The sequence below is a fragment of the Salmo trutta genome, chromosome 33, assembly GCF_901001165.1.
Source record: "Salmo trutta chromosome 33, fSalTru1.1, whole genome shotgun sequence".
Classification (NCBI taxonomy): domain Eukaryota; kingdom Metazoa; phylum Chordata; class Actinopteri; order Salmoniformes; family Salmonidae; genus Salmo; species Salmo trutta.
The window spans coordinates 36,243,738-36,255,246 of NC_042989.1; the positions used below are offsets into that span (position 1 = coordinate 36,243,738).

General features: G+C 44.3%; 1 protein-coding gene across 1 annotated transcript in view; it reads left to right on the top strand.

Annotated features, from left to right (window-relative positions):
• The window catches only part of LOC115172913 (MAM domain-containing glycosylphosphatidylinositol anchor protein 2), a 207,437-nt gene extending 196,744 nt beyond the window's left edge, over positions 1 to 10,693 (top strand). The window contains exons 14-17 of the mRNA XM_029730776.1: positions 2,538 to 2,702; positions 6,831 to 6,961; positions 7,446 to 7,545; positions 8,465 to 10,693. Coding sequence (XP_029586636.1) covers positions 2,538 to 2,702; positions 6,831 to 6,961; positions 7,446 to 7,545; positions 8,465 to 8,553 — 485 coding nt within the window. The 3' untranslated portion in view covers positions 8,554 to 10,693. The remainder of the gene's footprint in view (positions 1 to 2,537; positions 2,703 to 6,830; positions 6,962 to 7,445; positions 7,546 to 8,464) is intronic.
• Positions 10,694 to 11,509: the final 816 nt, after the last annotated feature.

Here is an 11,509-nt window from a genome sequence, read left to right on the forward strand (position 1 = left end):
TCCACCTCATCACCTCCTCCGCCCAATCTCCTCCTCCGCCCCATCTGATCCTCCTCCTCCTCTGCCCCATCTCCTCCTCATCATATTCCTCCTTCTCAACCTTCGCCTGATCTCCTTGGCCCCATCGCCTCCTCTGCCCCATCTCATCCTCCTCCTCCTCCGCCCCATCTCTTCCTCCTCCTCCGCCCCATCTTGTCCTCCTCCTCCTCCACCCCATCTGATCCTCCTCCTCCTCCATCTCCGCCCCATCTCCTTCACCCCATTGCCTCCTCCGCCCCATCTTGTCCTCCTCCTCCTCCGCCCAATCTCATCCTCCTCCTCCACCTCGACCCCATCGCCTCCTCCTCTGCCCCATCTACTCCTCCTCCTCCACCCCATCTCCTCCTCCTCCTCCCCTGCTCCTTCTCCTCCTCCTCCTCCTCCGCCCTCATCTCCTCCTCATCATCTTATTCCTCCTCCTCCATCTCCGCCCCATCTCCTTCGCCCCATTGCCTCCTCCGCCCCATCTTGTCCTCCTCCTCCTCCGCCCAATCTCATCCTCCTCCTCCACCTCGACCCCATTGCCTCCTTCTCTGCCCCATCTACTCCTCCTCCTCCACCCCATCTTCTCCTCCTCCTCCTCTTCCTCCTCCTACTCTGCTCCTTCTCCTCCTCCGCCCTCATCTCCTCCTCCTCTCTGCTCTGTGTCTCTATGGGGTGTAGTAGCCATGATGGACATCTGCAGCGCTGCAGGGATGGCTGTGACATTTCCTTTAGAGAGCGGGCAGCATTATGAAATATGAGTGTCTGTCACTACCTGCCCATCGACGTATGCCTTAAGGGAACTAGCAGTAACCATTCCCCCAAAGTACAATCTTCCGAAATGCGATCCACTCGTTAAATGCCAAAACCCCCAGCCGTTAAAATAAACCAATTAATCGGGGATACCTTTGTTTAAGTGTTTTAGGGCATGTTATGATGGATTATGTCAGAAATAATGCATTGCTTTTAATTATCCAAGGCATTACGATGAAACACGCGGCTCACAGTTTCCCAACATTCCTTGCTTTTTTAAAAATCTGATTGGTATCCACGAAGAAGGCTTGTATTATGGATTGCACTGTATACAAGGTCAGACAGAGAATTGCAGTGCAGAAACCTTTCCTGATACCAGAACAGTTTATGGCCTGCTAACGGCAGTGCCTAAGCTACAAACTTGGAGCAGTTATTATAGAGAGACGAACTCTGCCGTTTGGTTTAGAATTCTGATGTTCTCTCCATTGCAGTGGAACACCAGCACATCCGACCTGGGTTGAAATAGTATTTGTTGTCATTCAAATACTTTTATCTTTAGCTGTGCTTGCCTGGCGCAATGAAACCAATAATCCAAAAAGTGCAAAGCCAGCCCTTCTGGCATTCGAGACAGACTTAATGAAATGATCAACGTATTTGAAAGTAGATAAATATTAATGGAACCCAGATCGGAATCACAATACCATGGCAGGACAGAGAAGGTTACCATGGCAGGACAGAGAGGGTTACCATGGCAGGACAGAGAAGGTTACCATGGCAGGACAGAGAAGGTTACCATGGCAGGACAGAGAGGGTTACCATGGCAGGACAGAGAGGGTTACCATGGCAGGACAGAGAGGGTTACCATGGCAGGACAGAGAGGGTTACCGTGGCAGGACAGAGAGGGTTACCATGGCAGGACAGAGAGGGTTACCATGGCAGGACAGAGAGGGTTACCATGGCAGGACAGAGAGGGTTACCGTGGCAGGACAGAGAGGGTTACCATGGCAGGACAGAGAGGGTTACCATGGCAGGACAGAGAGGGTTACCATGGCAGGACAGAGGGGGTTACCATGGCAGGACAGAGAGGGTTACCATGGCAGGACAGAGAGGGTTACCATGGCAGGACAGAGAGGGTTACCATGGCAGGACAGAGAAGGTTACCATGGCAGTACAGAGAGGGTTACCATGGCAGGACAGAGAAGGTTACCATGGCAGGACAGAGAAGGTTACCATGGCAGGACAGAGAGGGTTACCATGGCAGGACAGAGAGGGTTACCGTGGCAGGACAGAGAAGGTTACCATGGCAGGACAGAGAGGGTTACCATGGCAGGACAGAGAGGGTTACCATGGCAGGACAGAGAGGGTTACCGTGGCAGGACAGAGAGGGTTACCGTGGCAGGACAGAGAGGGTTACCGTGGCAGGACAGAGAAGGTTACCATGGCAGGACAGAGAGGGTTACCATGGCAGGACAGAGAGGGTTACCATGGCAGGACAGAGAGGGTTACCATGGCAGGACAGAGAGGGTTACCATGGCAGGACAGAGAGGGTTACCATGGCAGGACAGAGAGGGTTACCATGGCAGGACAGAGAAGGTTACCATGGCAGGACAGAGAAGGTTACTTTTGGGGGTTTTACATACATTATGTTGTGTTGTTCGGTCAGTGTCATTGTTTTACCATCATACAGGTTTCTACTTTGATTGTCATTGTTTTACTATCATACAGGTTTGTACTTTGATTGTCATTGTTTCACCATCATACAGGTTTCTACATGTATATCGAGACGTCTCGACCACGCCTGGAGGGAGAAAAGGCTCGACTGTTGACCCCCACTTTCAACGTCGCCCCCAAAAGCCCTTATGGGACTGTGACGTCCTCTCCAACCTACTGCTTTGGTTTCTACTACCATATGTATGGGAAACACATAGGTAAGATGCCTGGGTGCCAGCACACATGGCAGGTATGGTATAAGGATGAATGCAAATGGTGCACTGTAGCTCTTTTATCAGGCCAATCTATTTCAGCTTAGAGGGAGTGTGTTTGACTTCTTAAGTACATACCTGCTAACTTTCAATCAGAATCCACTTGCAAGCGTATCAAATCAAATTGTATTAGTCACATGCGCCGAGTACAACAGGTGTAGACCTTACAGTGAAATGCTTACTTACTTAGTCTGGTTAGCTATTTGATTAGATGTTCAGGAGTCTTATGGCTTGGGGGTAGAAGCTGTTTAGAAGCCTCTTGGACCTACAGTAGACTTGGCGCTCTAGTACCGCTTGCCGTCCGGTAGCAGAGAGAACAGTCTATGACTAGGGTGGCTGGACTCTTAGACCATTTTTAGGGCTTTCCTCTGTCACCGCCTGGTATAGAGGTCCTGGATGGCAGGAAGCTGGCCCCAGTGATGTACTGGGCCATTCGCACTACTCTCTGTAGTGCCTTGCGGTCGGAGGCCGAGCAGTTGCCATACCAGGCAGTGATGCAACCAGTCAGGATGCTCTCGATGGTGCAGCTGTAGAACCTTTTGAGGATCTGAGGACCCATGCCAAATCTTTTCAGTCTCCTGAGAGGAATAGGTTTTGTTGTGCCCTCTTCACACCTGTCTTGGTGTGCTTGGACCATGTTAGTTTGTTGGTGATGTGGACACCAAGGAACTTGAATCTCTCAACCTGCTCCACTGCAGCCCCGTCGATGAGAATGGGGGCGTGTTCAGCCCTCCTTTTCCTGTAGTACACAATCATCTCCTTTGTCTTGATTACGTTGAAGGAGAGGTTGTTGTCTTGGCACCACACGGCCAGGTCTCTGACCTCCTCCCTATAGGCTGTATCGTCGTTGTCGGTGATCAGGCCTACTACTGTTGTGTCATCTGCAAACTTAATGATGGTGTTGGAGTTGTGCCTGGCCATGCAGTCATGAGTGAACAGGGAGTATAGGAGGGGACTGAGCACGCACCCCTGAGGGGCCCCTGTGTTGAGGATCAGCATGGCGGATGTGTTGTTACCTACCCTTACCAGCTGGGGGCAGCCCGTCAGGAAGTCCAGGATCCAGTTGCAGAGGGAGGTGTTTAGTCCCAGGGTCCTTAGCTTATTGATGAGATTTGAGGGCACTATGGTGTTGAACGCTGAGCTGTAGTCAATGAATAGCATTCTCACCTAGGTGTTATTTTTGTCTAGGTGGGAAAGGGAAGTTTGGAGTGCAATAGAGATTGCATCATCTGTGGATCTGTTGGGGCGGTATGCAAATTGGTGTGGGTCTAGGGTTTCTAGGATAATGGTGTTGATATGAGCCATGACCAACCTTTCAAAGCACTTCATGGCTACAGATGTGAGTGCTACAGGTCGGTAGTCATTTAGGCAGGTTTCCTTAGTGTCTGCTTAAAACATGTAGGTATTACAGACTCGGACAGGGAGAGATTGTAAATGTCAGTGAAGACACTTGCCAGTTGGTCAGCGCATGCTCGCAGTACACATCCTGGTAATCCGTCTGGCCTGCGGCCTTGTGAATGTTGACCTGTTAAAGGTCTTACTCACATCGGCTGTGGAGAGAGTGATCACACAGTCTTCCGGAACAGCTGGTGCTCTCATGCATGTTTCAATGTTATTTCCCTCGAAGCGAGCATAAAAGTAGTTTAGCTCGTCTGGTAGGCTCGTGTCACTGGGCAGCTCTCGGCTGTGTTTCCCTCACCTATCCCCCACTTACCTGTTCGCTTCCTCCCTGATGATTAGATAAAAGTGTTTGCTTACCACTCAAGTGTACTCACACCTTTATTTTTTAATTTGACAACCACTCAATAACACTGCAATGCCAGAATATCCGAAGCCCCCTGGGCGTTGGTGAAAAATGGAAATTGAGCCCACTATTTCAGAGCTTTTACGACCATTCTATTTGAGAATTAATAACTTTGTCCTCCGTCAGATTCTTTTCGGGCTCCCCTGAAGGTTGTCGTCTCACACCCCTGCTCTCCTGTTGGCGCAGTGTCTTAATCAGACAGACAGTTGCACTTGAGCGATGGGTGTGACCCCTGACCTGCAAGACACGCTTGTAACCACAATTTTCTGCTCCACAAAGCTGTTGCGATTCTGAATAGGACGTGTCAACCTAATCCATTCGGGTCTCAATGGGCCCTCTCTCTCTCTCTCTGCTCTCCCAGCCTCAGCAACCAGCAGCCAGAGCCAGAAAGGGCTGACGGCTTGTGTCCTAACCTGTCTGTTTCCTTTCACTGGTTTCTGTTAGAGAAAGAAAGGTAACCTGCATTCAGAGCCTTTTTTGGATTCTGTGCAGAATGTGAGTGAGTGGGTGGGTGGAGAGACTGAATTCTCATTTGAAGTAGAGGGCATTTTTGCAGGAGTCTGTTGTTGGTGTCATTGGATCATCCAGTAAGATCCACTTAAGGCTCCCATCACAGGGAAGTGGCATGTTGTAACATGTCTAGTTTGGCCTCTACATTTTTGCGGACTTTACTGTAGTATTCACTGTAGCGTTTTTGCAGACGTGAGTGTAGTATACTTTAGTATTTACTGTAGTGTTTTTGCAGACATGACTGTCGTATACTATAGTATTTACTGTAGTGTTTTTGGAGACATGACTGTACTATACTATAGTATTTATTGTAGTGTTTATACAGACATTACTGTAGTATAGTATAGTATACTAGTTACTGTCGTGTTTTTGCAGACATGACTGTAGTATACTATAGTATGTACTATAGTTTTTTGCAGAGATTACTGTAGTATTTACTATAGTGTTTTTGTTAGATTATCTTTCACATAGAGCTGGGGGCTTTCTCTTTGAGGAAACCTACTGGAGAAATATAAAAAGAGTACAAGTTCCATAAGCTGTGTAGAACATACTGTTGTATTTACTAAAGTATTATACAATATACTATCCAAAAAAATTCTACAGAGTTTGTCTGGAGGCCGGAAAATAATTATAATAATTTGTACACTGCATATTGACCACAACTAAGCCCAAAAAGAAAGCCCAACAATCATTTCATACCTGAGACACAATCACATATGTCTTCTCTCTTGTGTGGGAATACTCGGGAACAGATTTCCTAAAGTAAACACATTTTTTGCTGAATTCTTTTATTGTTTTTTACCAAAAACTAAAATCACCCCCAAAATGTTTGTGTAGTGTATTCTACAGTTTACTACAACATTCTATTGTAAGCACAGGCGATTGAGGGATGCTACAGTGTGGAGTATAGTATTCTACAGTATTTTTAACCTATAGATGATCGAGGGATACTACAGTGTGGAGTATAGTATTCTACAGTATTTTTAACCTTTAGATGATCGAGGGATACTACAGTGTGGAGTATAGTATTCTACATTATCAACCGGGTGGTTTGAACCCTGATAGCTGATTGGCTGAAAGCCGTGGTATGTCTGGGGTAGGACAAAAACATTTATTTGTATTGCTCTAATTACATTGGTAACCAGTTTATAATAGCAATAAGGCACCTAAGAGGTTTGTGGTATATTGCCAATATACTACGTCAAAGGACTCTACAGTATACTACAGTTTACTACAGAATTCCATAGAATCGGGGGCTTTCTATAGAGTACTACTATAGAGTACTTCTATAGAGTACTGTAGTATTCTATAATAAACTGTAGTATTTTTTCATGTGGGTCTACACATCAGAGCACACTATTTGGCATCACCTCGTTTGCTCTGAAAAGAAACATACACGATTTGACTTCCATGATCATCCCTTGACAAGTGAATTATTTTGTCAAATGAATCCATTGTGATACATTCCACTCTTTCAGTAAAAGCCACCACTCAATAAAGGGAGGTTAATGTGTAGACCCCTTGAATCATTTAGTATTTGCAGTAATGAGCTGTTATGTGTTTTTTTTATCAGGTCAATTATTAATAATTAAATAAGTATAATCAATAAATAAGGAGATGTGCTGCCATGATGAGGCCATAGATGATATCAGACTTGGGCTCAAATTGTACTTGAAATCTTTCACAATACTTAAGCTGTGCTTGATTGAGCTTCCCTGGCACAATGTTGTCCATAAAGGGCTTGATGGTTTCTCCTCTAGGAGCGTTAAATGCTTACTTACGACAGAAGGGCCAGTCGGGCGCAGACAGTTCCGTGTGGACCCTGGTCGGGAACCAAGGGGACCGATGGAAGCAAGCCAAAGTCAACATCCACCCAACAGCCTCTTTCCAGGTGGGTACAACTCTATGGGAGGAGCAGTGGGTCACCAATGCAGAACTACGGTGGCCCTAAGGTGCAAAGTACAAAACTGCCTTCATATGTGCTTCCTCTCTTATGCCGATGTCTTATATAAACATTTGTCTTATATATTTTGCTATATGCTTCACAGAATGAGTCATTATTTGTATTAAAATTGTATTTAACCTTTATTTAACTAGGCAAGTCAGTTAAGAACAAATTCTTATTTACAATGACAGCCTACCCCGGCCAAACCCTAACAATGCTGGGCCAATTGTGCGCTGTCATATGGGACTCCCAATCACATCCGGTTGTGATACAGCCTAGAATCGAACCAGGGTCTGTAGTTACGCCTCTGGCACTGAGACGCGGTGCCTTAGACCGCTGTACCACTCGGGAGCCCATTTGTAGCAGGAAGACATTTAAGCAGTTGGTTTTAACATGTTTTGTCTCTGTCCCGCTTATCCTGTTTTGATAGTTGGTTCTGGAAGGAATTCGGGGGCCTGGGATAGAAGGGGATATCGCCATAGATGATGTCACCATTGAGGAAGGAGAATGTAAAGACCCTCCACACAACAGTAAGTGCTTTTTTGGGAAGGGGGGGGGGCATGACCTATACATCATCCAGAACCAATCAATCAGGAAGAGGCAAGGCTTATAACGTACGTTTATATCATTCCTCTTAAGGAACTATAAATCAAGGATTGAATCAGGTATTGTTAGCTCTTTGAAAAACAGGTTTACTCGCCAAGAGTATATGCCACTGTATTTTTGTTTCAGGCATCATCAGTGAAAATACATTTTAGAGGTTATGAACAAACATCTGCTTTGAAAATATTATGCATGCCAGAAAATTGTACTGTCTGACTGGCCTAAAAATAACAATATTTTGTGCAATAGCTAATTTTCATTCCCTCATTACTTACATTACTTAAATTGGTAATGCCTTTTAAAATTATGTTAAATCTCCTCCCAAATGGTAGATATCAGCGTCTTACATTAAAATATTAGGCTTTAGATGCTCTGTCGCTTGTACACTGGAGACTGTCGGCTGGGTCTCTTTACTGATTAACAAGATTCAGTACAAATACTACTAATGGGAATGTTTTTAAGAACCTCTTAACTGAATTTTCTCATATAGTACTTGATGTATTTCGGCAATAAGTATAACGCATGCTTGTTGCTGAGCTGACACTGAAGTATTGTGAGTTTACATTGAGAGAAATCACAATGCATCTATATACCAGAGGAGACTCCTCCAGAGAAGAAGAGTACGGTCCTCCTCAGAACAACTAAAAACAATCACATGTATTCTGAAGTCTTCCTTAAATCAAATACGGAATTGTACGTTACCCACATGTCATCCCATTAGCTCAATTAAATCGTTTTGAAATGATTTTCATACATCATCCTTATCTACATCACCAACTTTATCTCTTTCTTTCTCTACTTTCTCCTTCTATCTTTCTCTATCTTTATCTTTCTCTATCCCTATAGATCTGAGATCACTGTCTCCTCCCACCGCGCACCATATATGGCAGTTCTTGGTCACACTGACCCTGGTGTTTGTGGGTCATCAGAGGTGACCCCTCTCTCTCAGGAGGAGCAACCTGATGCCGGCCCCACCCCTGTGGAAGAATCTGCAGACTTTGACTGTCTAAACTCCCAAAACTACCAAAGATTCACTCCTCTTCAGTCTTCAGGAGAGCAGCAGCAGTCCAGCGCTGGTCCAGGGTGGAGCATGCAGGAAACAAAAAAAACTCAGTCAATCTTGTTTTGTTTTTTTCTGAAATATGCACAGAGAGCATTCCGAGGTCAGGACTCCAGGGTCAGGATGGAGAGCCGGGTTCTCCATAGTAGACGCTCCAGTAGTAGGGGCTACACCTACTTTTTTTCCCCCAAGGTGAAGCCAGTCGAAGCAGAGTGTGGGTACCATCATTGTGTATATTGGCTCAAGGATCGGAACGGAATGGTACATTTCTGTAAAGCACAAGGACACATGATGTGGTCCCATTTTTTTCTTTCCATTTTCAATATGTTATTTGTTTGCTGCTTGTCAAGGCCAAGGAATAACTATAATTCATTGCTTAATGAGATGGGTGTTGAAGAGGTTTATTTTATGTTAAGAGTATAAATGTACGAAATTCGCTCAATAACCCACATTGACCCGAAGCTATTTTCTCATGAATATGTTAGAGACTGCTATTCCTCTTTGTGTTGTCGCTTTAACCCCTTTTAAAACTCAGAGGCTGCCTAGGGTCGGATTCATCAAAATATGTATAAACAAACACGTGCATACCTTCTACCCAGAGGCTAAACTTCGACTGCTTAGTGCATTATATGCATATCTTCAAGTTAATTCATCACAATTATTCCTCTGTGTTTTTTTTTGTTTTTTTGAGGTTGCTTAAAATGTTGGTTTCATTAAAAAGTGCATACACTGGTTACTCTACTATGTAGTGGCTGAACTATGGTGCGCCTGATGTAATCAACCTCTGGACATCTGCACTCCTCCTCACAGTCAACTCTATTAGATCCTTTCGACCTACTGTAGGGGCTTCTCTGTGTACCAGATGCCCTTAACTTCTACAATGTGATTTAATGAACAGTGACATGAAATATCTCTCTTTCATTATCTAAACGGGATTGATGAGGATTTTTAAAGCTAAAGTGGTCTAGCTTGTATTAACAATGGTAATTGCAATCCAGCCATTTGTATGAAAGGTTAGCATCTCTTTTATTTCACTTTCTATTACCTAGCTTCTCCTTTCACCTCCTGACCAATCTAATCGGTAAGGTCACATGTCGTGCTTAAAGACCAGGACCCGGTTTCCCAAAAGCATCTTAAGGCTAAATTCAGCCTTAGAAACGTCTTAAGAGCATGGTTAAATCTCTGAGCTGTTTCCCAAAAGCATCGTTCTTAACGTTGCACTTGAAAATGTTTGAAATCGGACACCTGCCTCGGACCACTCGTAGAACATGTGCGTCGTTAGATGCTTTTTTTGCCCTCCTGCATCACTCTATAATCAGAAAATCTCTGCTAAACATAGAATCACATGGTTATCTGCGCCGATAAAGTTAGATAAAGTTGACTACAAATACAAAGTTGGCAATGTCTTTTCAATTGATACAAACAATTTCAAGATGCTTGAAATTAAAACCGAGGTGACTGCATTCAAATATAAATACAGTAGGCTATAGGTCTATTTCAATCACATTGAAATACTATATATTTCATGTTCAATCAATTGAGTTCTATTTTGCTGCTTGTAGGCTACTGTCTATTTTGTCTCAACATATTTCATGATGTGTAGCCTAACATGTGGCATGATGTGCTAAATCTTATTATAGGGTAAGCATTAGAACAAGCCGCCTAAATATTGGAAGCCATAGGTGCTAATATCTTTCTAGGAGCTGATCCATCATCAGTATTGATGAATATTTCTAATGTTAAGGTAAGATTTGAATGGGGAAAACTGATCTGAGAGCAGTGCTGCCTTTCATTCTATTCTATCCTATCAGTGTTGACACATGTCTGTCTCAACGACGCACTAACATGCTGACCAGACCGGACACGTCGCGTGCGCGAGTGTTGCAAAGTAAATTTAGAAATCCATGTTATTCAATTGTTGCACCCACAATGCTTGCGCACGCCAACGAGCATCTGCGTTGCCAAGGGCTAAAATAGAACTCATTCCTATTTCTGACGCAGATCGCGCTGCAAGTCCTGCCTCTCCCATCTCCTCATTGGTTTATAGAAGCAGGTACCCACGTGCCATCTCCTCATTGGTTATACCCACGTTGATGATTGAAAGATTAACTGTTTTGCTGGTCGTTGTGGTAATACTATGAAAGTGTAGATGCCAATCACCATATAAGTTCAAGTATGAAAAAGCCTGGAAGGAGGAGAGATGACTAGAAACGATTCGGTTGGCCGTTTTATGTGTGGATTAATTGTCGGAGTAGAGGACCTTGTGCATTTCAGATAAAATAACAACTCAATGTTTATATCCCAGGACAAATTAGCGAGCAACAGCAAGCTAGCTAAATAGGACAAATTAGCTAACAAGTGCAAGCTAACTAGCTAAATTGCCATACATGTTTAATGCTTTTCGACCTGTCCCCAAATTAATGTCATTGGTTCAGAGTTTGTTTTGATATTTTAACCTGTGTGTCGTGATCACGTTTGGTGTAGGGGGACAAAATACATTTCTGCAAGATGGCGCACGCGCGCAGCCGGTTTGGGTTCCGTGTTAGCGAACGTTCTCTCTGCATGGTGTTTTGGGAACGCATGTTACATCTTCTACCGTTGCAGGAAAGATGCATTGTTAAAACACTCTTAAGCCAAAATTACATCGCTATCAGGAAACTGGGCCCAGGTGCATTGTTTTTACCAGTCAACTTTTTAAGTGTTTCCCAAACAAGCACCTAGAGAGAACATTCGCTAAGTGCGCCATGTGTCGAGACTGACAGGATCGAAGGTAATGCACCGCTGCTCTCAGATCAGTTTTCACCATTCAAATCTTACCTTAACGTTATAAT